At 33.0% G+C, this 27,481-nt stretch overlaps 3 protein-coding genes across 3 annotated transcripts; 1 reads left to right on the top strand and 2 right to left on the bottom strand.

The window, feature by feature from the left end:
• Positions 1-2,513: 2,513 nt before the first annotated feature.
• LOC7483919 (nudix hydrolase 1) lies at positions 2,514-4,159 on the bottom strand. The gene is made up of 2 exons (XM_002311390.4): positions 3,627-4,159; positions 2,514-3,128 (listed from the first exon to the last, which is right to left on the bottom strand). The coding sequence occupies exons 1-2, from the start codon at positions 4,000-4,002 to the stop codon at positions 2,830-2,832; spliced, it is 675 nt and encodes a 224-aa protein (XP_002311426.1). The 5' UTR covers positions 4,003-4,159; the 3' UTR covers positions 2,514-2,829.
• A 680-nt stretch (positions 4,160-4,839) lies between these two features.
• On the bottom strand, positions 4,840-5,807 carry LOC7485948 (nudix hydrolase 1). Its single transcript, XM_002311389.4, has 2 exons — positions 5,394-5,807; positions 4,840-5,293 (listed from the first exon to the last, which is right to left on the bottom strand). The coding sequence occupies exons 1-2, from the start codon at positions 5,536-5,538 to the stop codon at positions 4,995-4,997; spliced, it is 444 nt and encodes a 147-aa protein (XP_002311425.3). The 5' UTR covers positions 5,539-5,807; the 3' UTR covers positions 4,840-4,994.
• A 7,983-nt stretch (positions 5,808-13,790) lies between these two features.
• Positions 13,791-25,159, top strand: LOC7485946 (phosphoenolpyruvate carboxylase 4). Its single transcript, XM_024606789.2, has 20 exons — positions 13,791-14,105; positions 14,783-14,946; positions 15,018-15,132; positions 15,506-15,583; positions 15,693-15,761; positions 15,895-15,973; positions 16,080-16,156; positions 16,261-16,356; positions 17,169-17,310; positions 18,406-18,537; positions 18,751-18,827; positions 18,954-19,232; positions 20,257-20,382; positions 20,501-20,602; positions 20,686-20,832; positions 22,429-22,527; positions 22,660-22,748; positions 23,439-23,565; positions 23,650-23,856; positions 24,093-25,159. The coding sequence occupies exons 1-20, from the start codon at positions 13,950-13,952 to the stop codon at positions 24,918-24,920; spliced, it is 3,189 nt and encodes a 1,062-aa protein (XP_024462557.1). The 5' UTR covers positions 13,791-13,949; the 3' UTR covers positions 24,921-25,159.
• Positions 25,160-27,481: the final 2,322 nt, after the last annotated feature.

Genomic DNA, 27,481 nt, shown 5'->3' with positions numbered 1-27,481 from the left:
ACATATAAGCGCCAACTTTATGATTCATGGTTATATATTTTACTTGATGAAAAAAACGAGTTAATAACAACTATACATTATTTTTTTGTGTTGAAAAAAAAAATTATTCAACCTGCAGTTAGACGTGTTGAATAGATGCATTAACACTTTGTTTTTTTTGTATTTATTAACACAAATAGTTCTTATAGAATTTTTAATTTTTAATTAGAATTTTTTAAAAAATAAATTTAAAAAATTGATATATTTACTCTTTATTTTTTTATCCAAATTTTTTTTTACGTGGTCAGTATTTACTAGAAAAGGATGTGATGGCTAGATAGGGTGGCTTCCATGATTATCTTCCTGTGTTGAATTTCAGGGAGTAAAAAGAAAAGATCCCTAGGTGCTGCATAAAGACATCTGAGAATTTTGTCTCACATGCTTGAATTATATGTTCTACATGTGATGGACAGTATCTTCAAAGTCCAATCTTGATAAATTTTCTGTTTGCATTATTAGTCCACCGATCATCCACATGAAACATGTTGCAGAGACAGATGCCACAGTGCCTTGATTATTTATTTATTTACTGGATAAATAACATTAGACCTCGAATCTTCTGTTTTTTTTTAAAATAAAAAATAACCTTACTCATGAACCTTCAAATTCATGGTTTCATTTAGTAAAATCTAACCCTTTCTTTTGTTTGATTCCATGGTACCGACCAAACCACGGATCAACTAACTATGATCTATAACCCAACAACTTTAATGCGGTCCAGATTTAGATACTTAGTCACAATTTCCTTGGACAACTATCTAGCTATCACTCGAAAAAGGACCTCATCATGGAATAAAACAAAAAAAAAAGGAGGGTTTGGTCGCCACAAGATGGACTTGAGTGAAAGAAATAGCTAAACCACCAAAACGCTACTGAGACAAATGTCCATAGTTCATTCTGATTGGATAGTTCTTGACTTTTTTTGATCAAATATTCTATATGTATCAATTATACCAAATTCAGATGGAATTGTGGTAAGAACTGAACGACTACTTGTGTCGTAAACTGGTGAGATGCTATCCCACTGGTGGTTTAGTCTGTGTCCGTGCTCGCTTGAATAATTTGGAGCAAATTATAATTTAGTCCCTGTATTTTTTTATTATCTAGCATGCTGGTATTTTTTATTTCGAAGATCACAAATCAGTCATTGATTGAAACTGATCATCAATCTTTTTTCAGAACTCCCATGCCCACCCTTTCAAAATGCCCTTCTAGTTTTATTTGTAGTGGGTAGGTTTGGAAAAACTTGCTAGAAAAAAATAAAAATATACTAATATAGAGACACAATGTGAGGTTTTAAATAGAAAGGGGTTAGCTAATTATTTAGTTTAGAGGAGGGGACTGAATAACAGTTCACTCGAACAATTTTGGATTTTCACAGATCCAGGCTTCGCTAGCGGCTTCAATAGAACTACAACGAATGAAAGAAAACGTGAGCATGGCTTAAAGCCATGATAACCATGAAAAGGAAAACTCTGTGCATCATGAAGGACCACTCAATTTATCAGGAAGAGACCTTTCAAAACTCGTGCTGCCTGGTGTTGGAATTTTACGTGTTGGTCTGTGCGAGTAATCAATCACGGCGGGACAAACTTAGTTTTCCGTAATCTGGCGACCCACCATTTCCATGTTCCATTTAATTATTACCCTCCCTTGAACACTCTTGCTCATATTAGTGGCCTGAGGTGAAAACTGCTTAGGATCAAGTTGACTTGCTTGTTGATTTGTTCATCAGAGGATTGTCTGGAATGAATGCGTATTAGGGCGTGTCATTTAATAGATGTCCTGTTCTGGTCTCCTGCAGGTATTCCATCAGTGCGTATCTTGATCCCAGAAGGTTAATTTGGTTCCCATCTTTTAATTAAATCCTGTCTTCCAGATCTGATTAAACATTATGTATAGGGAGAAGAACCGAACCAAGTAACATAGCTTGAAACTTAGCTTTTCCCAGTATGAGACAGGAGACACATACAGCATTAATATTAACAAAAAAAAAAAAACCCAGGAAAACATTGTCTGCACAGACACAATACACCGTGAATTGGACTAGTTTTTTCAGATATTAAATCACTTATAAGGGTACTCTAAACATTAGATTAATTATAATGATAATTTTTAAAGAAAATTTAAACATTTTTATTGACTGATTTCGTGCCAGTCTTATTCTGTAGTGTATATAAAGTAAAACATAATTTTTTAAACTAGGAAAAAGAACAACAAAATAGTGTTTGTGAAGATCAAAGTGATTTTCTGCTTTATTTATTCACAATTAATTGTTTGAACAAACGATCACATACATCAAGTTTAAAATCGATGAAATAACTGTGATTCATTAATTGATCTACGTAATTCTTAAGAATTGAAACTTTTATCGATGCATGCGCATAATCATGGAAACCAATAATTACTTTAATCGTCGATTAGGTCAAAATTCAAAACAACCCAGAGATTATAAAACCATACAACAACTCGGATTGTGTACAAATATAGAGATCAATCTAACCCCATTTTTTATTTTATTGTTTTGGTGTTTTGCAACAACTACAAGGTAGTGCAACGAGCAGATTCAAGTCCAACTGGTGCTTAACGGGTGGCACTCAAATTCAACAATTAAACATCTAAACGACCATCTTGAATCCATCTACTGTGTCGATCTCTCGAATGACACGCGGTCTTTCAAAAGATTTAACAAAAATAATAATACGCGATGACGGATTCAAGTCTAGATCTCTTAGCCAATCATTTGAGAAAGTAAACAATGTATAGCAAGCAGAAAGTCTCTAGCAGCAACTACACGATCAGAAATGGATGGAAGCCATCTTGCAACAGCTTTTCTAATGGCCAAAACAATGGCCTTGGGAGGCTGTCCCACTCGTACCAATCCCAGCCATCACACTTGTCAGGCTCGAGATTTTGAGGCAGCTGGTTAGGATTGGCCAGGACTGCTCGCAAAAGGATCATAATATAATGGGATGGCTCTGCTCCCTCATGGAAGAGGTTGTTGGTAACTTTAAGGACCTCTATGTTGTCAATGTCCAGACCCGTTTCCTCCTTCACTTCTCTTGCAGCACAAGCTTCAAAGCTCTCACCTGAAAACCATACGAATTGGTAGTGTAAAAGATTCTATTACTAAAAAATTCCACGCATTGATATTCTAAAAGAAAATGGATTTGCGGGTCGATTACAGTATGAAAAACTAAAAGTATTTCCATATGACCCAAAAGATGAGCTGACTGGGTGATTTTCACTGATTATTTGTGAATTAACTTGCTAGTTTTCAATGACATAACCCTGTAATTTTCCCCTTGCAACCAATCTGCTCTCGCAACCACTCACCCCATTCGGGGTAGGTAAGGGAAGAAAAAAACCTAGTGGGGGTAGGTAAGCAAAAACAAATATTAAAAAAAAATAACCAGTATTACATTTTCTTTTTTCTTTTTGTTTTTTTTTTTAAAGGTTTATCTTTCTCCTTGGTCATCTAATTTATTTTTAAGTGATAGCATATGATTTATATGAAGAAGTAAAACAATTAATCAAGATTCAACAAGACAAATTTAAAGAAATCTGCAACTCATGGAAAGACAAACCAAACTCGAGGTGGCCACCAGGGAGAGCGAAAGCAGAGTTGCAAATGGTGGCGCGCCGCCAGCCCAAGAGCACAGATTTTCCCTTCAAAACGAACACCACTACCCCAACTCTTGGCACTGGTGCCTCCACACGTCCAGCCTCCTTTTCCACGCCGCAAATTACAGGTCTCAAATGACCGACCCTCTTGCTTTCTCCGTTCACTTGTTTCTTGAAAATATTTCGGTCACCAAAGCTTGTTGGAGGATGAAGTATTGAAGACAATTGAGAAAAGGATAGTGCAGAACCAGCTGACAGGGTTTTGCAAGATGGGAACTGAAACTTGTTTGATGTTGTTAAGGATCTTTGACCCCCCAGCCCATGGAAAATGGAGGCCATTTGATTTGTTAGCCCAAGCTTCCCAGTAATCGAAAGATTAGAAGTGTTCAAATGAACGACGCGCAAAAGAGCTTCACTGCTGCAATCTATAATTTTTTTGTTCTCAAGAAAAACATGCTATACCATGTTTAGAACTTTAAACACAAAAAACTGTGCGACAAAAGTTAGGCCACTGGCGTACAAAAACCATACTGTCACGTGTAAAACCGATGGTTACAAGGTTGCTTTCACCAAAACTGTACTCAATCCTGGTTTGGTACAGTAGATACTTGGCGTTTTAGCTGGGTAAATTTTGAAATTTTTTTATGTTTTCACTTTGAAGTACTAACATTAAAATATTTTTTAAAAAAAATATATTATTTTTATAAATCTGCAAACAAAAAAACATTATGATATTCTCACGCACCCCAAAAAAGTCTGTTATGTTCACTGCAGGACCGCCAAGTTGTTGTTGCCCCTAAGTCTATGCTTGCATTCAATGCTTTTTCTTCATTTTCTGAAATGGGAATGGTATCTATTGCATTTAAAAAAGGCCTGAGCCCATTACAATTCTCGGGACTCGACTTTACAAGGCTTTTGAGAGTTTAGACATCTGGACTGTGCAAGAGCTTGGCATTGAAAACTTCAACGCAAGTTCCGGGCAATAAACTCAATGGCCCAACACCTCGGGATTTTAACAGAGGCCGAGTCTAAGAATATTTGTACGGATAAGATGAATAAAATGCGAATTAGATTTTAATTGAATAATCAGGTTCAAATCTGATGATCTAACTAGGATACAATTTATACATAAAACTACTAAGATCATAAAGAAGAAGAAGAAAGAGAGGAGGCAGGTGGGTTAATTCGTTTCCAGCGATAATTAAACTCGAAAGGCACCATCAGGCAACAGTACATATACTTGTAATTGCTAACATCTGACTTCTTAATAGTTAATATGATGCACGTAAAACTAATTATAACAGGATACATAAACATGAGCAGAAAGAAATCTAGTGATCTGGAAATGGGTTGAACCCACTTTTTACCATCTTCTCCAAGGGCAAAAACAACGGGTTTGGCAGATTATCCCAAGCATACCAATCCCAACCATAACATTTCTCAGGCTCGAGATTTTGCGGCACCTGCTCTGGATCGGCCAAATTTGCTCGAAGAAAAACAGTAACATAGTGGCACGGCTTTGGTTCCTCGAGAAAGACATTATTTGTAACTGTTAGGAGCTCCGTTTTGTTAATCTCCAGACCCGTTTCCTCCTTCAATTCCCTTGCCGCACACTCCTCGAAACTTTCCCCTAAAGAGCAAACAAATTGATGGTTTGTAATTAGCTATAGTATTTTAGTTCTAGAATTAGGGGTAATTTTATTATTATTATTATTATTATTATTACTTACCGAACTCTAGGTGGCCACCGGGCAGGGCGAACGTGGAGTCACCGACGGAGGAACAGCGCCGCCCCAGCAAGACGGATTCGTCCTTCAACAAGAACAATACCACGGCCACTCTAGGCGCCGGTGGTTTCGCTGCGTTTTGTTCCATTTTCTAGTAGTGGTCAAAGAGGATGGAAATCGCCTTTTTCATTTTTATAATGGAGGGCAGCGGAGCCGTTTTGGCCACTTCGCAATTGCTGCTTTTTCTAAGTTTTTCCCGCCCCGGAAAGAGGGGATTAATATGCTGCTTCTGGTATGGATGGCCGATTAATTATCTATCAAATGAGATTGAGCCACGCCATTCAAATGGGGTTGAAGTGACAATATAATTCTTTTGTGGGGAGGGATTGGCCGGGGCAAATCTGGCTTCCTGGTGGCGTGGCATGCCGAGATTTGTATTCTCTGCTTTTCTTTTCTGGTTCCTTTTGTTGTTTGTAAAGCTTATCTGTGCTTGGGCCGCGAGCACTGAGCTCGGACCATATTCCATGTGGTCAAGAACATTATTGCCTCTCCCTCCAAAACAACTTATACAATCATACAAATATATGTGGTTGAATAGATAAAGGTGAAAGGTAAATTTATTTTTAGAATAATTATATGAAAATATATCTTTTTTATTTAGTTTATCTTTATCTAATCTATCTCAATGCCGTGATTATATCACTAAATAAAATATTTAAAAATATCATGTTATTTTTTATTATATTAAATTTAGTCTTTAAATTTTTAATTGAAATATAATTTATTTTGAATTTTTTTTTCAATTTCTTCCTTTAAAATTTAATTTAATTTGATTTTTATATCAATTTTAATTTTAATTTTTATAATTGTTATTTGCTTTTCTTTTATTATTTTTCAACTTAAAATTTTTTATCTATCAATTTTGATCCTTATTCTTTTGATTGTTATTTATTTTATTTGAAATAATCTATGAAATTGTAATTTTTTTTAATTTCATTATATTTTAACTTTTTTATCTGTTAGATTTGATCTTTATTAATTTGATTGTTATTTATTTTATTTGAAATAATTTATGAAATATTTTTTTTATTTTATTCTCATTCAGCTTTTTAATTTGTAAGATTTATTCCTCATTATTTTAATAAACTTGAAAAACAATATTAACAATTTATTTTTCAGCTCATTTTTTATGACATAACAAAAAACTGAAAAGTGTTTTTCAATTTATTTTTCATAATATTTTCCAATATTGAAAAATAATTTATTTTTTATGAATTTGTTTTCCAAAAAAAAACAACTTTTTTTTAAAAAAAACTACAATAGTATCTACAATAATACTTGTGCTATTTTTTATTTCAATTGCTGAACACAGGCTCAATGAAGAAAAAATAGAACTGAACGAAAAGCTTTTATATTTAGTATGCACGACAAAAAAAATCTCTAAAAATCTAGATATTTATTAAGATGAAACCTCATTTATATAGACAACACATACCCATTTTACAGTGAACGTGTATGTTCATTATTTATATTTTCACAGAGCCGCTGTAATATTGCAGATAAATACGGTAAAACCTTATATTTGTAGTAAATATTATTACAACAGTTCTGGATTTTTTATTATTATTATTATATTTTAAGTATATTTATATTTTTCTTAATATAATGGGAGAAAATAAAAACGAACCACCGTACAGAGGGGGTGATTGAAAAGTATATGTTTAAACATCCATATTAAATAAGATAAGTATATCTTCATAACAGAGAATCTGATTAAGCTCGCGATTGAATTAGATAGCGGTATACTGATGAGTTTCTTTTTTTTTCCTGGGATCTGATTGCCGTGTAATCGCAATGGGAAGGGATTCGCTTCGTTAGGTGAAAATTGATCCCAAAAACAAGATGTAGGCCACTCTACTCGATCTCCATGGGCTGCCTGCAATATTTTCCTCTTCACTAATTATTTATGATAGTGACTTTTTTAAAAAAATATTTTTAAATTAAACATATATTTTTTTATTTTTTAAAATTTATTTTTATATCAATACATTACAATAATATAAAAACATAAAAAAAATTTGAAATTAAAAAATTAAAAAAAAATCATTTAAAAAAATACTTTAAAAATACAAAAACAAATAAATTCTAATTAAAAAAATCACGTACAAACATATGCTCCTCCATGCGACATAAATCATGCAACATATGAGCTCGTATTTAACGATGACCACATAAAGAAGTGGCAGTGCAAACTGCAAGCGTTAATAATTTTTAATATCTAGCTAGTAGCTAGGCAGTGCTTTCCGAGTCATACAAACATCCTTACTTTTTCGCGATAAGATTCGATTTGATGTTGGGTGGATTGTTCACATATTCTTTTGGAATATACTCTCACTGCATTAATGACGTCAATAAATGACAAACGCGCGAGTAAAAAGTAAAAACTACCCATCACCCTTTTTCAAGATAATTATATTCTGATTTTCTTAGATTCCAAGGAATATAATAGATAATGTCTGTGAAATCATTTCAAGTGATTGGTTATTTCTTCACAAAAGACTGAGAGAGTTTAAAAAATAAAAATCTATAACCAATCCGGTGCTAATTTTGTGTAGATGAATTAATTAAAAAAAAAAAAAAGGGGCTAGTGAAGATAAGCTACTAGCCTTGCTGAGGAAGGGCGAGTCATATAAAACGGCTCTACATGCAAGCCTAAAGCCAGCATCCAGAACCAATCACATCACATCCGTATTATGCAAGGACCGATATAGAAGACATGAATATTATGGTGAGAACGAAATGTTCCCGGCGAATCATAAACCTAATGGACCCCGCTTCTAGATTAATCTCGGACTGCTTACGTGGTCCATGTTAAAATGTACAATTTTGGGTCTAATCTTATAATGTCTGTCCAAAAAAATACACTGTTTTTGTTACTTTTATACTGTAATGTGCATAAAGGAACAAAATAAAAGGGTGGAAGCTGGCGACATATGATTGGCTTTTGGGTCTTGAACCTTGATGTGACAGACAGCATCGAGAGGATTGCCTACTAGAAAATTTAGAGAAGTTACCCGTGGGATGCCATTTGTCAAGATGGCTTTACTAGTATGCAAGGTCACATAATTTGCAACAGCAACGCTATTTCACGAAGAGACTGGTCTTTCATGTATTGAAAGTAACGTACTCGTTGATTTTTAAAATATTTTTTATTTTAAAATATATTAAAAAAATATTTTAAATATTAACACATTAAAATAATCTAAAAATATATTAATTTAAAATAAAATAAATTTAAATTTTTTCAAAAATACTTTCCAACCGTAGTGTCAAACACTGTCAACTCATGCTATGTTGTGGTTATTTTTTAAAAAAAAATGAGTATACATGCTAAATAAATTGATAATTATTAAAGTTTATATTGAAAAATCAAGTATTTAACTAAATATATGAATAATCATTTGTATAAATACAAAGTATTTTTCGTGTACCATTTTTGTGTTATTGCATGGGTTTTGCACAGTGTTTTTATTGCTTGTTATTTATCGTCACATATCCTTATGCATCCTTGTATTTATAGTAGCCTGTAATGCATTGTTACATATCGATCCTAGCAAAATGAATTCACCAAGCTTGTAGTTCTCTGTTAATTATGATTTCTCGAGGTGAATTATTATTCAACGCCGCCGTGTAAAACCCAAGATCATTGATTTTGTTTCCAGCCAGGTGATGCAAGATCCAGTCTAGCCTTCTTTTACACACACGTACAAGATGCTGTGATATTTTGTTCATGCTGGGCTGCATTTTGTAACACGTAGCTTGATTTGGGTAAATTATCTACTATGCTAAAAGAATTGGGGTAAAACCTCATATTGTTTATATGAATACCGAAGGAGTTGCCTATATTTTTTTAAGAAAATTCCATCTTCTATTATTTTTATTGGATATTTTAAGTTTTTTTTATCCTATCTTTCAACTTATATTGATTTTAATTTAATTTTTATATGTTTTTTACGAGGTTATCATAGTATCAGATAAATATCTTGATATTAGTCGATACTTAATTTCACGAGTGTCTATTTTTATTGTTATGTCACTGTAAAAAATAGTTAACAAAAAAAGTCTTTAAACCTAGTAAAGTTCATGTTCTGGATCGTGAGTTTGGTGGGTTAAATCGTGATGTCCGAAATGATCTAGCATATCAAAATCTCAATATTAAAAAAAAATATTTTGAAATTTTCTTTAAAGCTAAAAGCATGTATTTTAATGGCTATCTACTTTTCTTTTAGTTTTGTCAAGTCGACTAAATCATGCAATGACAACTCCCAAGCAAGTTAATTTTAAACTCAGGCTAAGAAATGAGCTAGGTCGAGAAGTTTTAAGGGTGACCTACTGGGTTGATTATTTTTTTTAAAAAAAAAATCCCTCTTCAAAAATTTTATCCAGAGAGAGTCTTTTTTATATATTTTTTTCAATTTCATCATTCAATATTTAGTTGATTTTGAACCTGTATCCATAATTTATTTCGATTTGTTTTTTATGAGGTTACCGCAGTCTCTAACAAATATCTTAATTTTTTATTGATTTTCATTCTACGAGTGTTTATTTTTGTAATAATATCATTAAGTTAAAAAAAATTTAAAAAATAAAATTATCAAACTCAATAGAATACATGATATATGTCGTGAGTATAGGGGATTTAGCAAATTTAGCCATAGAGCATGGGTCAACTGCTTTGTATCCCTGTTTGTTTTTACATTTAAAAAACGTTTTTAAAATTAATTAAAATTTTTTATTTTTTTCTTCGCTTCGCTTCAAATTAATATTTTTTTTGATATTTTCATATCATTTCGATGTGTTGATATCAAAAATAATTTTTTAAAAATAAAAAAATATCATTTTAATATATTTTCGAGTGAAAAATATTTGTAACTAGGCTCCCACAAATGCTCAGGACAACTCACAGGTATAATAATTTTAAATTCAAACGTATTAATTTTAAATTCAGATTTAACAAGGAAGTATTTTAATAAATTGCAAGATTAATATGATTCGTCAACTTTAATAACAATATAAAATCATTTCACGTGTTCTGAAATTTTTTTTTATAGGGACACTGTCTGCTGGACTTCTTTCTATCTAGATATTTTTGCCGTACATCTTTCCAACTCTAAGCTACTTAGACCATTTTTTTTCTGCTTACGTGGAGGAATAGGAAATGGTATTCTCTGAAGAAAATTCACCAGGACATGATCAGTTAGCTCAGCCACGAATAAGCGAATACACGATTACCATGCCATTAATTTTCGTATTTTGATAATTCAAGAGTGAGGCTCCGGAGAAATTGAACGCTCCCTGCTTCCATTCCTCTTCTTTACCGCGTGATTGAGAGTATAAATATGATTATTTTTTAAAGTATATTATATTTAAAAATATATTAAAATAATATTTTTTTTAAAATTAGTAAATTAAAATGATTCAAAAATATAAAAAAAATATTAATTTAAAATAAAAAAATAAATTTATATATTTTTAAAAAATACTTTTAAAAAACACAAAAACAAATACATCTTATTATATCATTTGCCACTTGACCAATTCTTGAGTGGCATGATCAATCATTGACAGTTTATTATATCGAGCATGTCCTAAAATGTTAACGAAGAACCACTATTTTTTTTTTATCAGCAAAGAAGCAGTTGTGTACAAAGAGTCGTGTAAGATTATCTCTTGAAAAAAAAAAAAAATTTTGAATAGCTAAATTAATAAAAAGATATTTTAAATAGTATGAATATGATTTTTTTACCATATTCACTCCAATGAAAAAAAAACTATTTGAAGAGTCAATTATATTGGAGTGAAAAGCCAATTATATTGGAGTGAAAGAAACAAATGTTTTATTATTTCTTAATAAGTTTGATATTTTTTTTCCACATGATTATATTTAATTGGTTTATTTTTTTAGTGGCTCCATTTTATTGGTTTTGGTTTTTTTGAGAGATATATAGAAATAACATTTGTGTAAGAGAAAAAACATTTTAGAATTTTGTTTAACACTTCCTTTGGAGTGTGCAAAATAAACATAAAAGAGATATTTAGTTTTTCATTTAGCACACTTGCAGATGCTCTAAGCATGCTACATCTTTGGCATTTTTTGTACTGTGTTTCAAAAAAATATTAGGTAAAATTTTATTTTATTTATTTATTATTTTAATATGTTTATATTAAAAATATTTTTTTTTTAAAATATTGTTTTAATATATTTTAAATAAAAATTATTTTAAAAAATAACATAGCACTCTAAAACAACCCCTTCTTCGACAATAAAATATTAAAGCGACGGTTGATTATGCCTTTGCATTGAATGATATCAATATAAATATATCAAAATAAAAACCCCCGTTAAATCAATCATCTTTCAACCGTAATATACCTTTACAAATACACTTGTATCTGCGTTAAAAACTACGACAATGAGTCGATATTAGTGTTTTTGTTTTTGGAGTTGCGGTTAAATTTATTTTTTATAAAAATTTTATTTTTTTAATTTTAAATTAATTTCTTTAGTTTTTTTAATTCTTTTGGTATACTGAAATTAGAAATATTTTTTTAAAAATATTTTTAAATAATTTATTTAAAAAATATAAAATTTCCAAGCACCCCTTAGCCAAGTCCATAAAAAAAAAAAAGGCAATCGAGGTCACAAGGGACCCTCTTCCTTCACGGGTATGATGACTCCACCACACAGACAGACACTAGGAGTTGAGTCGCAAAATCTCCTGCGCAACTGCATCCAGCTTATCAAGAGCTCTGTTTGGAAACTGGGTTGGAATTATATTTTTATAAATTTTAACTTTTTTTATTAAAAATTGTTTTTTTTTATATTTTTAGATTTTTTTTATGTACTGTTTTTAAAAATAATTTTTAAAAATAAAAAAAATATTATTTTAATACATTTAAAAAAAAAACAACCATTATCGCAATTTAAAAACCCTAAATAACCACCGCTCGCTTATTCTACACAACAAAGTATTGCTAAAACACCGAGTAAGACATCAAGCTAAATAAAACGGCATATTACAAAAATAATAACGATTTTTCTTAATTTGCCACGAGAACACAGGTGAAGAAAACTTTGAAGTTTAATTCTTTATTTTTTTTGTGGCCATTGATTTAAATGGCAACGAGAATTAATATCCTTTATCTTTTCATGTAAATGTCCACACGGCTTACATTGGTTGTCACACACACACATATATATTGAAATGACAAGCTATATAAATCAAAATAATTCATCATTGATATATATATATATTTTTTGATAATTCGGGGTGTCCGGACCAGCTTGCGCGTACCACGATTATTTTCCGGGTCTATTGAACATCCTGCAAGCCCAATAAATAAATAAAGTATCACAAGAGTAACAAACATGCATATAAAAAACTAAACTCGGGATGAGGGCAAGACAAACCTCACCTGTTTACCACATACCCTCAAGTGCAATACATCATTGATATTTGATAGCATAGCCCGCATCCCATTTTATTTTGTAGAGATAATCACTTCAATAGTACAAATCTTCAAAAGCAGGTAGAGCCGCCGGGCATCGCTTTTTAACAATAAGACTCAAACAGTAAAAAAAGATCGGAACCTGTCCGTTTTGTCCAAGGAATCTACCGAGAATGATTCCCTATAAATCTAAGACCTAAAAAGCTAATTAAGAAAAAAAAAAGGCCAACGATTTTTATGGGATTTTTTATTTGAATTACACGAGTTGCAAGATTAAATGTGGTAATCTCATGTATGAGTTTATTTGACAGTGTGATTGCAGTTGTTTTTTAAATAATTTTTATGTTAAAATATATATTAATGATATTTTTTATTTTTTTAAAATTATTTTTGACATCAGCACATCAAAATAATTTGAAAACACTAAAAACATATTAATTTGAAGTTAATAAAAAAATAAATTTTTTTAAATTTTATCAGGAACACTTTTAAAACACAGAAACAAACATGCAGTACCGAACCTACTAATCCATCTCTCAACTGGTCTAGAATCCCCATCCTATGAAAAAATTCAGTCAAGTGCTTCTGTCTGAAATCAATGTAAAATCTCGACAGGAAACTTTTTAATTATCTCAACAAGTTATTACAAAAAGCAGTTAATTTACATGGAAAACTCTTTAAAATCTTGATACAAGTTTTCGTTTTTTAAGGCATTCAAGACCTAATTAAAGAAAAAAAAAAACAAATAAGTTTGGAAGTCTTCGCTGGACACTGATTTAAGGTTTACCCAGATAAAAAAAAAATAATTCACCGGCACGTCATCAAGCTCAGGTCCCACCATCTGTAAATAAATAAATAAATAAACTAATAAAAGGCCCCACCGAAAACAAATCAAGGACTCCCTCTCCCTCCCTCTCCCTCTCTAAAAACTCTCCACCATTCCCTTCCTCCTCTACTTCACACAGTCTATCTTCACTCTGTACATCTTCAAATATCTCTTTCTCTCCCTTCTCATCTCTTGATACAGATCTATTTTTGTTCTTGCTGAAAATGACGGACACAACAGATGATATAGCAGAGGAAATCTCCTTTCAAGGCTTTGATGATTACTGCAAACTGCTTAAGAATTTATTAAACGATGTGTTGCAGAGAGAAGTTGGTACTGATTTCGTCGAGAAACTTGAACGCAATCGCACTCTCGCTCAGGTCTTCTTCTTTTTTCTTCTACTTCTCCTTCTTTTTCTTAGAGAGAAGTTACTGTGATCGATGATCGTAACTTTAAACTGGTCTTGATTATTTTTTTTGGTGTTCATTGGATATTTTTTGGTGTGCGGATGTTGTCATCATTGTTTTTGCTAGTTTCGCGTATTGTGTTTTTGCATGGTTTTGTTTTGTTGAGGTGAAAACAGTGGAAGCAAAATTAGTTAGTATTAACATTATTATTATTATTATTTACTTGTTTGTTTATTTTTGTGATTGCTAGCTTTTTGATAAATATTCTTTCGGTGATTACTTATTTTTTCTTACTACGTCTTATGTGTTTTTCTATTTTTTTTTTAATTTTGCATGTTATACTAAGAAGTAATAGCTGCAATCAAAGAAAAAAAAAAGCTAAAAAAATTATGTTCTTTTATTATATATTTGCTAATTAAAGGTAAATTTTATTTTTTTGAAATAGCATTTATTTTATACTGTTTTACTTCGTTTAGCCTCAAAGCTGTTGCAGTCTTGCAGATTGTGATGACAAGAAGAATCAGTTATTTATTTATTATTTTTTACTGGGATATTTTTCCTGCATTTTCATCGAGTAATATTCATTTATTGGGAGAAAATATTAAGGGAAGTTATATATATATATTTTGGGTGTGTGTACGCGTGTATAGAGTGCTTGTAATTTGAGATTGGCGGGGATAGAAGACACAGCTGAGTTGCTGGAGAAGCAGCTGGCATCAGAGATATCAAAGATGACATTAGAGGAAGCATTGACACTTGCTCGTGCTTTCAGCCATTATCTTAATTTGATGGGAATTGCTGAGACCCATCACAGGTACGTACAAGTTTCAGATAACTTTTGAAATTGAGCATGTTGACACTGCATAATGTATTCCTTTCATGCAGGGTACGTAAGACACGGGATTTGGCGCATCTATCAAAATCTTGTGATGAAGTCTTTAATCAGCTGTTGCAGGGTGGAACATCGGCTGACGAACTTTATGACTCTGTTTGCAAGCAGGTTTGTCTGTACTGGTATTTTTCTTTCGAGTTTTCTCTGACAGTTGGGTTGGTCACTGAAACTGACAATTAAGAAAGCAGAAGAAGTTTTCAAATCGCAATTTGTGTTTTTGGAAATTCTTACAAGTTTAGGGGACGCATCAACTCGATCAGCCTAAAGAATTTTACCGGCTTCATTCAGTGGAACTTTTTTTGCATGATCTATAAGGACTAATAACTACTACCATGACTACGAATTCTTTTATTTCCCTGAATATCTTAGCTACTAAATGGAGCATATCAGTATTATATAATTGCAAATTTTAAATGCGATCCTGCTAAGTAGTTGCTAACAGTTCTTATATCATGTTCTTGTCCAAATCTTGTTCATGCAGGAGGTTGAAATCGTTCTTACTGCACATCCTACTCAAATTAATCGTCGTACCTTGCAATATAAGCACGTTAGAATTGCTGTAAGTTGTTAATGGCTTGGACACCGATTGTTATGTTATATATGATAATATTAGATATTGCAACAATGTCAAGTGTAACATTTTGGATGTGAACTTGCTCTATTTGCAGCATCTTTTAGATTACAACGATCGACCTGATCTTACACAGGAAGATAGAGAAATGCTTATCGAAGATCTGGTATAGTCTCAAACCTCAATAATTCTGCTTAAGAGTCACAATCAACGTTACAGTTAGAGCATAATGATCCGGTGTCAAATTATCTCTTTCTTCTTTTTTTTTTTGGTGGTTTATATTATTTTTGCTTTTGTAGGTAAGAGAGATTACTTCAATATGGCAGACAGACGAGCTTAGGCGCCACAAACCCACGCCAGCAGATGAAGCCAGGTCTGGTAAGCCAAGTTACTTCTAAATCTGATTGAAATAACTTACCTTTGGTTCTTTGGAAGTTTCTGTTACTTGGTGATGCCTGATGGGATCATATTTTGATAAACTCAGGCTTGCACATTGTGGAGCAGTCTCTATGGAAAGCAGTACCTCATTATTTACGTCGTGTCAGCACTGCGCTGAAGAAGGTTTGCTGTCACATGATAGTGTTTTCTTTCAAATGATTGTGAGAAGTTGGTTGACTTCTTGTTCTTGTATGTGGATTTGATCGCTGCGTTTCTTTTCCCCTTAGCATACAGGAAAGCCACTTCCATTAACCTGCACGCCAATAAAGTTTGGGTCTTGGATGGGGGGTGATAGAGATGGAAATCCAAATGTAACAGCAAAGGTGAGCCTTTCAAATTCATGATTGGGTTCTCTGGTATTTATCTGGGAAGAAACTAATTTAATTGAAGAAAATATTCCCACTCATGGGTTGTGTATGACAGAAGTTGGTTCATTAATTTATCTAACAGGCACGTGCAAAGAATGATCCCTTTAATCATGTTGTAGTATGGTAATGTCTATTTAGGAAATCCATCTGTTTTCCTTAGAACAAAAATGAAAAAGGAAGTTGCTTGCTGCTTCTTTCTAGTTACAATTAAATGTCCTGATGAATGCCTAAGATCCAAGGTTATTGAGTGACAATATCATGGCTTTGCTTTAAAACCTATGGCATTTTTGTGCCATTAAAGTTATCTTGTGTTTATTTTGCATATTATCACTGTCCTTGTTGTTTATTAGCATCTGCACTTCAGAGTTCAGTTCTTGATTTAAACTATCGCATGACATATCCACATATTGAAATGACCCTTGCATCAGCAGACATGCTCTTAAAATTGAAGGGTTGCAATATTTTTCTGTGCCCCAGAAGACTTTATAGTTGGGATACTTTGTTGTTTGTTGCCAGATTGTGTGTTTGTGTAGTCAACCATTGCATCATTTCATGGGAAAAGCTTAGTAATTGACAAGGACTGATTTTCGATGTGGCTATTAGCACTCTACCAATTCATAGTGGCACTTCACCTTTATAACGGGAGAAAGTGGGGTTCCACACACGCTGGAGTGCTAGTAGAAGAATTCCTAATCTTTTCCTGTTATACTGTACCGTTTCTATCAGGTATATAAAGTTGTTAATAGATTTTGTTTTTATTGTTCCAGGTCACACGAGATGTCTCTCTTTTATCAAGGTGGATGGCTATTGACCTTTACATTAGAGAAGCTGATAGTCTCAGATTTGAACTATCCATGTCTCGCTGCAGTGATAAGTTGTCAAGAGAGGCACATGACATTCTAGAACAAGGTTCAATTCACTGGAAATTTACTTAAATTATGTAAAAAATTTCCTCTGTGGACAATCTGACAAGTAACTGTCTAATTAGATAAAAAAAAGGGGCCTGCCCTGATAGCTTGACATGTAATTGTTAGGTGCACTGTTCAGTTTCTAAAGATATAAAATAGCGATAATTTAGCTTGATTTGAGAATATTTTATCTTGAATGTTTGTTATTAAGACTTAATATGTGAAGTGAGAGACAATACTCAACTGAATCACCTCTTGAGTTTCAATGAGTAACAGAAGCTGTTCAATAGAAATTATACTTGAGAGAATTGTTATGTGACAGAGGATATTTACTGAGGATGGTCAGCATGAATGATGGTTCCATGCTAACATTTGTTGATGCCTTCTCTATTTCAATTATGACTGCTAGAAATTTTTCATGGTAAAAGAATTGTTCATCTGAGTTAAAGTTGGTGTTGTTCCTTGTGCAGAAAGACAAATTGTCAAGTTGCTCGGTGTCTTTCCTTTCATTTCTTCCTATGATATTTTTCTATATTAGATTCTATTTGTTGCCAATGCTACGTTGTCAACTTTGAAAATTTTTATTCCATCACTGGTCCTTTTCTCATGATAAGGTTATCAGGGATGATGGCTCATGGAAAATTTTCTGCCTTTCTGTGGTTATCTTCAATTCACATAGAACTTGATTTTTTGGTTTCATTGAACTGTTAGCTTTTGCAATGAAAATTTGTGTTTTTCAGTATCTCTTTGGCTCAATGCCTATCCGTGAGAGGGTAAATACACCTGGAAAATGACTCTTGGTTTTTTAAAGTCACCGGTCATGCTCGGTGGTAAAGTTTCTAAAAGTTTTAACAGAAACTTGATACAGAGTAGTTCCTTTGTGGTTGAGGGATTTGTTCCAGGTTCAAGATTAGTAATAAATACTGTTTATATTTGAGTGTGTGTGTGTGAGAGAGAGAGAGAGTTAAATTCAAGATTGATAAAAACAAGTCTTCCATGTCAATCATGTATGGTTCATGTCACATGATTTTTATGGCAATCATCAGGTGTTTTGTTCCAGTTATAATTTCTGATGGTTGGTGAATATTGCATGCAGAAACTTCTCCAGAGGATCGGCATGAGGGTTGGAATCAACTGATGAGCAGAAACCAAACAAAGCATCATGGCCAACAAACTCCATCACTTCCTACGCAACTTCCAGCTACAGCTGATCTTCCCTCCTGCACTGGTAAAGAAAAGCTGTCTCACTAATCATTTATAGTCATGCTTTCCCTGCAATTTTCATTAATAGTGATATCTTATGCCAAGTCCCTTTTTATTCATTAGAATCACTATCATTGCTTCTTTTTTTAGAGTGATAACCAAACTTAGTCAAGTCATGTATTGTAATTTCAACTATCAATAACAAAGGTTCATAACTTCAATTTATCTCTTCATGTAGAATGTGGCAATAATGGTGGATCACAGTATCCCAAACTACAACTTCCAGGGACTGATTACTTGCCGTTGAATTGTCAGGTAAACTCACCTATCTGGTAGCGATTTTGTATAGATATTTCTCCTTTATCATTTTCAATAGTATTTTGAACTAAAATAGTATGTTTCCTTTTCTTTTCTTGTTTTTTTTTTTTTTTTTTTTTTCAGGATGTTCAGGATTCTTCAAACTCAGAATCTTCATTCCAAGATTCTAGCCATGGCTGTTGCAAATCAATTACAAATGGAAGTACTGCTAATTCTGACAGCCATCAATCAGCTCCAAGCCCACGAGGATCTTTCACCTCCAGTCAACTCCTTGCTCAGAGAAAACTTCTCGCGGAATCTAAGATAGTAAGATCCAGCTTCCAGAAGCTTCTAGAGCCAAGTCTGCCTCAACGTCCTGGAATCGCTCCTTATAGAATTGTTCTTGGTCATGTGAAAGATAAGGTATTATTACTTTCTGCAGCTTCAAATTTGTCAAATACTTGAAGTGTAGTACATGTAAAACCGTAAAACACATAATATCTGTAAATGTTATAACAAATATCGAAAATCCAGTGTCTTGTTGAATGAAGTGAATGGCAGACTTTCAAAAGGTGCAGTCTGATTACTGCAATTTCAGTTCAGGAGTTCAAAGTTAATATGATTATTTCTTTCCCCTTAAATTTCAGATGAAGAAAAAAGGGAAAAATACAAACAAACTGTGATTTGAGCTTAATGGAGTTATTTTTAGGCAACACCCCACATGTTCTCTAAGCAGTCAATAGCTTGGAGTCAATTTTTTTGAATAATCAACATAAGAGGGTATGGAGGAGGGGATATAAAATACAGGTGTAGTTGTATTGATTTTAAGTCAATAGAATTTGATTGGGCCCTGAGTTTTCAAGATATTTGCATTTGTTAATTCATAAAGAAGTAGATCAATGAAGATATTCTCAGCCAAACAATTATTTTGTTAAGCAGATACTTTTTTATGATTACTCTGAGTTAACCTTGTGAAATCAATAGCATAAACTTTACTGAATAACTCATGCTTCATTAAGCTTCCTTCTCGGACGGAGTTTCTCAAATTGTTAAAATATGAGATAGGGATTGATGAGTAGCTATTTCTCAAATTCTTAAATGTAGGGATTGATGAGTAGATTGACAATTCGGCATCCTAATTGTGTTTTTGATATCTGATGCGACTTCTAGCGTTGGGTGAATTAATATTGTGGGGTCAGTATGAAATAGCTGCTAATCAATATACCATTCATTTAAGAAAGAGCTTATGGATAAAGGAAGTGTCATAATGGTTACTAATCAACATATTCATGGGTTTATTTTTATTTTCCAATGACTTTGGCGGTGATTCTCTTTAATCTGCTAAGGTCTTTTACCCATTTTTAACTGAGCAAGGCTTCAGTTTTTTAAAAATTTCAGTCATGCTATATCATTATAAACATCGGTATACTATGTGTGGTGATCTCAGCTTACGAAGACTAGAAGACGGCTGGAACTTCTTCTCGAGGATCTTCCCTGTGAATATGAGCCTTGGGATTACTATGAGACAACAGACCAATTGTTAGAACCACTGCTTCTATGCTACGAGTCTCTGGTAATAACTTCTGCATTATTATACCATTCTAGTTCCTCTCTTTTTGAGTTATAACTGAAAAGAATGAAAATATCACCGGCTTTACTTTACTTTATTCTTCATTTACTGATTTTTGCAGCAATCTTGTGGAGCTGGGGTGCTAGCAGATGGCAGGCTGGCTGACCTGATAAGAAGAGTTGCGACTTTTGGAATGGTATTAATGAAGCTTGACTTGCGACAGGTGGGATTTGATTCAGGTTATAGGTAGCAAGGTAACAATGTGCTCATGTAATGTGATTTAACTGGACTTTTGGAATGCAACAGGAATCTGGTAGACATTCTGAAGCACTGGATGCAATCACCAAATATTTGGATATGGGAACGTATAGTGAGTGGGATGAAGAAAAGAAACTGGAATTCCTAACAAGAGAGCTCAAAAGCAAGAGGCCACTAGTTCCTTCCACCATCCAGGTAACGTGTTTAAATATCATGATAGCATTAAAACCTGAGCAATAATTTTAATGGGCATAATCTACTGCAAAAGTGCAATGGCAGGTCTATTGGGCTTAACCAATAGGTCGTCAGCTTGAGGCCTGTGAGTAGCCACTTTATGCAAACTCAGAAGGGTGTCTTTTGTTCTCTAGGATCCTATTTTGATGGGACCATAATTGAATAATGGTCTTTTTGAAAGTTTTCTAATAATATTGTGATGAGGAAAGCTTATCTATTTAAACTTCTCTATTGGAAAAAGAAATGATGACAAGAATTGAATAAACAATGTTTTTCATTGGTTTTAATTTTTGGAATTATGTATAGTTCAATCGCTTTATACCACATTAGTTTTGAGGTATAAAAGTAGCATGGAGATATTTTTATTTCTATTTTTTTGGAGGTGAGTGCGGGTTACCCAAGGTGGTAATTTTGCAAATTGTGCAATCTTTTTTGGGATCAATAATGTGGCTGAGCAGGATGAAAGTTTGGAATTGTATGACATTCGTTGACTACTGTTTGCATTACTTTCTTCTTCAAATCTTTTCGAGTAACCACATTCAGCCTTTTGATTTCTTTACAGGTAACTAAGGGGGGTGTTTGAGAGTGTAATTATGGTTGCTTTTCAAAGTGCTTTTCGCTGAGAAATGCATCAAAATAATGTTTTTATTTTTTAAAATTCAATTTGATATCAACATATCAAAACGATTTGAAAACACAAAAAAAGAAGCAAAAAACAATTTGAATTTCAGCAAACCTATATCTGGGCCGCACTTCCAAACAGGGGCTAAACATAACACGCTTGCATTTGTTGTTCATGTCTTTTTTCAGGTAGGGGAAATCATCTTTTTTTATCTATTTAATGTGTAATGTTTTCCAGCACAATCAAAGTGAAATCTGTCAAGTCCGATGTCAAAAGTTAAAAATAATATAAATTCGAAACAATTGTGAATCTCTTAGAAACAAATTTGTGAAGAGACTTACAAATGCATCCCTGCTTAAGACTAGCATAACCTTTGTTCATAAATTCTGCAGGTATAATTTAATGGAGCATACAAGTGATAAAAGATGTTAATGTAAAAATAGATCTACCCTGTACAAACATGTACATTCACCAGACAAATGCATTTGACAGGGTTAAGCCCTAAAAAGCTGTGGAGGAAATTCCTAAATTTGCTCTTGTGAACAAACATTAATTTCCAAATTGATTACTGCGTTGATATTAAATTCTTTTGGTGAAATATCATGATCTTAAAAGGTGTATGGGAAAAATGCAATGCAACTTATTTCTTTGTGAAAATGATGTATTCTTGTATTTCAGCTTTGTCATTTTCTGTACAAATATTAAGTGAAAGTATCTTTTTGATCCTCGATAATTTTGAACTAACTCTTTTGGATTATTTTTGCATTAGCCTGTCAGTGTGGTTGGATTGTATAAAGCATTTGTTAAGTAATTGAAATTACCATAGAATTCATGGCCTTTTGTTGAGTTGAGAATATGATATTTTCTTTTCAGAAAGCCTTGCAATGGATGCATTTTATGCACGCTCCGTTTGTCTATCTTTTGGTTTTTGGCAGGTCACTCCTGATGTCAAAGAAGTTTTGGATACATTCCGCGTTGCTGCTGAGCTAGGGAGTGATTCGCTTGGAGCATATGTGATCTCTATGGCATCCAATGTATGAAAAACTGCTGCTACCCAATCATTTATTTTTATATACATTCTAAGATAATATTACTGTCATATTTGGGTTTAATAGCAGAATATGCGAATAAACATTAACATTGTCTTGCATTTTTTTTCTTGACAGGCCAGCGATGTCCTTGCTGTGGAGCTTTTACAAAAAGATGCCCGTCTTGCTGTTAGTGGTGAGCTAGGGAAACCATGTCCTGGAGGAACGTGAGTTTATGCTTCTTATATGTTCATATATTGCTCTGTAAAATGCATTTCCTTGTTTATTCTGTCATTTGTTCATATGAATGTATGGTTACAGCATGGAAACAAGATCAGCAATTTTTTTATATTATATTGTTTCATTTAATTTATTTGATATGGTAATGTGTAAATGCTAGCATGCTCGCTAAGAAGAAGGCATTCTTTTATTTACCTAAACAATTGAATTTGTGCAACATGTTTATTTACAGTTTTGATTCTTAGAATAAAGTGATGTCCTGTTATTATATAACGGTGTCATTTGCAATTGTGATTTAGTGACATAAGTGTTTGTCCATTGCTGGTACAACAAATTTTTTTCCAAGTATGTTCTTTTGAGAGTATTTGAGATAATTTCTCAGTCACATACACCAGTTTTTCCTAAACAGCTTCCTTTGTGCTTTGATCTTTTTGTTGCTGATTCTGCGAGCCTGCTAATATTTTCCTGGACCTGAGGTTTGACTATTTGGTTAAGTTCTATGTTTGACCTGAGGGTAGATCACTCAATTCTCATTTCATAATCCACTGAGTTTATAGGAAGTAGGAAATAGAGAGTTCTGTGACCCTTTTGGCATGGTACTTTGGGTAATGAAATAAAAAGTTTACACAGTATTGACAATAAACATTCTCACAAGATCTACACTTGTCTTGGAATAGGCTGCGGGTGGTTCCTTTGTTTGAAACTGTGAAAGATCTTAGAGGGGCTGGTTTGGTTATCAGGAAATTATTATCAATTGATTGGTACTCAGAGCACATTATAAAGAACCATAGCGGGCATCAGGAGGTATTCATTTTAAAAGCCATTTTCAAATTGATTTTAGTAGATTCTTAATGAAACTCTAATCGCTCGTATACTTCCCATGAACAGGTGATGGTTGGATATTCTGATTCTGGTAAAGATGCTGGACGCTTCACTGCTGCATGGGAACTTTACAAAGCCCAAGAGGATGTTGTGGCAGCATGCAAAGATAATCAGATTAAAGTAACTCTATTCCATGGACGAGGAGGGAGTATTGGCCGTGGTGGTGGACCAACATATCTTGCCATTCAATCCCAGCCACCAGGTTCAGTAATGGTAAGTTACCTATCTGTGCATCCTGGATGCCAGTAATCAGTAAGTTTGGTCTCATAACATATTCTATTTTCCCATTCTATCTTCTTTTTTCTGTTGAAATTTGTAAATGTTGATATTGCTATGCTCCATCTTTTAAGACCAGAACACGTATAACCAATTCTCATATCTGAACTTGTAGACTGTTTTAAGTGTTTAGGCTTCTGATGTTTAACGTCCGATGTCCTTTCAATCGGCAGGGTACTCTTAGGTCTACTGAGCAAGGAGAAATGGTGCAAGCCAAATTTGGGCTGCCACACACGGCTGTCAGACAGTTGGAGATATACACAACTGCAGTTCTACTTGCAACGTTAAAACCCCCAGAACGACCTCGAGAAGAAAAATGGCGTAATCTCATGGACGAGATTTCAAAAATCAGCTGCCAAAGTTACCGGAGCACGGTATATGAAAACCCAGAGTTTCTTGCCTACTTTCATGAGGCTACTCCACAAGCGGAGCTTGGTTTCCTTAACATAGGAAGCCGACCCACAAGAAGAAAGAGCTCAACGGGAATTGGACATCTTCGTGCCATTCCATGGGTATTTGCCTGGACCCAAACAAGATTTGTTCTTCCAGCATGGCTTGGAGTTGGGGCAGGTTTGAAGGGTGTTTGTGAGAAGGGACACACCCAAGATTTGAAAGCAATGTACAAAGAATGGCCTTTCTTCCAATCTACTATAGATCTTATAGAGATGGTTTTGGGGAAGGCAGACGTTCCTATAGCGAAGCACTACGATGAAGTCCTTGTATCTGATAAGAGCAGGAGAGAACTTGGTGCTGCACTAAGAAGAGAACTCTTAACAACGGAGAAGTTTGTATTGGTGGTTAGTGGGCATGAGAGGCTATCAGAAAACAACCGGAGCTTGAGGAGGCTCATTGAGAGCAGGCTCCCTTATCTCAATCCAATTAATATGTTGCAGGTTGAGATTCTAAAGAGGTTGAGAAGCGATGATGACAATCATAAACTCAGAGATGCACTGCTTATTACTATAAATGGTATTGCTGCTGGTATGAGGAACACGGGCTGACAAAAATCTTTGCAGCTTTATGATTTTACAACTCGGCCAATTATATTATGGCTTTTCCTATGTTCTCTTCTTTTCCCTGTTCTCTTCTTTTTTACTTTTTAGGGCTATCATTTGATGGCCTGGTTGGGAGTATGGTATCCGTCTAAGAGATGAAGTTCTTATGAAATGTTAATGCGGATAATAATAATACAATTAAGTGGATTTCGTTTCTTGAAATGCAAATCACTTAATTCTCTTTCGACCGATTTTGTAAATTATGGAAATGACTCAAACTTTGTATGCTCACTTGCAATTGTCTTCTTGTTCATCAATAAACTCTGCCAGACTAGCGTAGCTGGGTCAGATCTTACTCCTTGGAGAAGGAGAGGACGGAGAGATCTGAAAGGAGAAGAACTATTAGGAGGAGGAGGAGGGAGAGATCTGTCATTGGGCTTAAAAAGACAGGTTCTGGGCCATATCTGGGCTGGCTTTGTTTTGCTGTGCAACCCTTGGTTTCAAGAAAGTAAAAGACAACCACCAGTAAGAAATTAAAACTAACAAATTAAAAGAAAAAAAAATTCAATATATCATAAATTTTATTATATAAAAATAATAAAAAAAAAAATATTGCGTGCTAGAGTTTTTTTTTGTAGGAGTTTCACGGGAGCAACTCTCTTTTTAGCAAGGAGACGTTTTTAGGTTAGATTTAGAAATTACAAGGAATAGAAGAAGAAGGAAGTTCACCTTCAAGACAAAGGATTCTGAATAAAGAGAGAAGGAACAATAATAATTAAAAAAAACATATATTTGCTTTTTTTCCCGAACAGCTTGATATTTATTTATTTCAGCAACCTGGATGCTGCAAACATCGAGGTTCGTTTTAAATTGAATTTTAGATGTGTTCACCATTTACTTTCTTATTTAATTTTAGCATGAAACTAAATTATTAATACCGGTCCGATTAATTTTTTTAATATAAAAAAATATTTAGATATTATTAATATATATTTTTTAAAGTTAAATTATATGGAGATTGAACTTATTTGACCTAATCGACTTTAAAGACAACCCGAACAACGTATAAAAATATAGTTTTGACTTAAAAAAAAATTAAAACAATATATTTTTTTTAATATTGAAATGATAATATATTATATCAACTTGAATTAATTTGTTAAATCCATTAACCAAGTCAAGAGACCCTAATAATCATATAAAAACAAATAAAAAAATATTAGACTTAATTCTCGATCAACCTAATGTTGAATGATAAAATTGAAAATAAAATTCAACTAAATAAACAAGTCAAGTCAACTTCGGTTAATCTGTCAAATATAGCTTACAAGACTGAGATAATCCCTTGAAAAGCAAGTTAAAACAAATCACAAAACTCAAATCAACCTAATATTGAATGGTGAAATTTAAAAAAGAACACAAAACCACATGAGTCAACCTACCAAACTCGTGACTCGAGTCATGAGATTATGATAATTTCATAAAATGCAAACCGAAATAATTATGAAACATAATTTTCAACCAATCTAATATTGAAGGATGATATTAAAAAAATAAACTAAAAAGACAAAAAAAAAAACCCAAGTCAATCGACCTAATCCACGACTTAAGCTATAAAACTGTGATAACATCATAAAAATTTAAAAAATATAAAAATCTCAATTCTCAATCAACCCAATTTTAAAGGACTAAATTGAAAAAAAAATCAAATAAAAAAAGGACAAAAAAATAATACGAGTCAAATTGGGTTAACTTGAAAAACCCGGGTCAGAAGACCAAAATAACTCCATAGAAAACTAATAGAAAAAAATTATGAAGTTTGATTCCCAATAAACTCAATGTTGAAGGAAGAAATTGAAAAAAATTAATTAAAAAATAAACAAAAAAAAATAACATGAGTTAACACAGCTAACCCGCAAAACTAGCAACCCAGGTCATGAGCTCGAGATAACTCCATAGAAATTAAATAATTTTTTTTTTATAAATTCTGATTCCCAATCAACCAAATATTGAAGGATGGAATTAAAAAAAATTAAAAAATAGACAGATAATTTAAGTTAACACGGTTAACTCATAAAATTCGTGACCTGGATCATAAGACCGGAGTAACATAGAAAGTAAATTGAAATAAATTATAAAGCTTTATACCCAGTAAACCCAATGTTGGAGGATTAGATTGAAAAAAAAAAAGAAAAAAATGTCCTAAAAAATTTTGAGGATCAAAGTGATAAAGTGCTTAGCTTTTCACTGTTTATTATTGTAGTGAAAAGCCAAACATTTTTAGTGTATACTAGATTATTGACCTATGTTACATTGTGTATTGGATCAATTTTTTTTTTAACATATAAAAGAAACATCTAGACGTTGCTAATGTTTTTCTAGTAATTTTTTTATTTTAAATATGGATTTTTATCAAGGGTTTTCGAGTATTCATACACAAAAGCTTCTCAATAGGTTCTTATCAAGGGTTCACAACACTCTCCTCAAGATTAAGAGGTCATAAATAGATTCAAGACATCCCAAAATCCTAATAAAATCCTATAAATACCTCTTCAAAATCAAGAATA

Source organism: Populus trichocarpa, chromosome 8 (assembly GCF_000002775.5).
Source record: "Populus trichocarpa isolate Nisqually-1 chromosome 8, P.trichocarpa_v4.1, whole genome shotgun sequence".
Classification (NCBI taxonomy): domain Eukaryota; kingdom Viridiplantae; phylum Streptophyta; class Magnoliopsida; order Malpighiales; family Salicaceae; genus Populus; species Populus trichocarpa.
The sequence above is the reverse complement of the archived record's forward strand: the minus strand, read 5'-3'. Positions and strand labels throughout refer to the sequence as shown.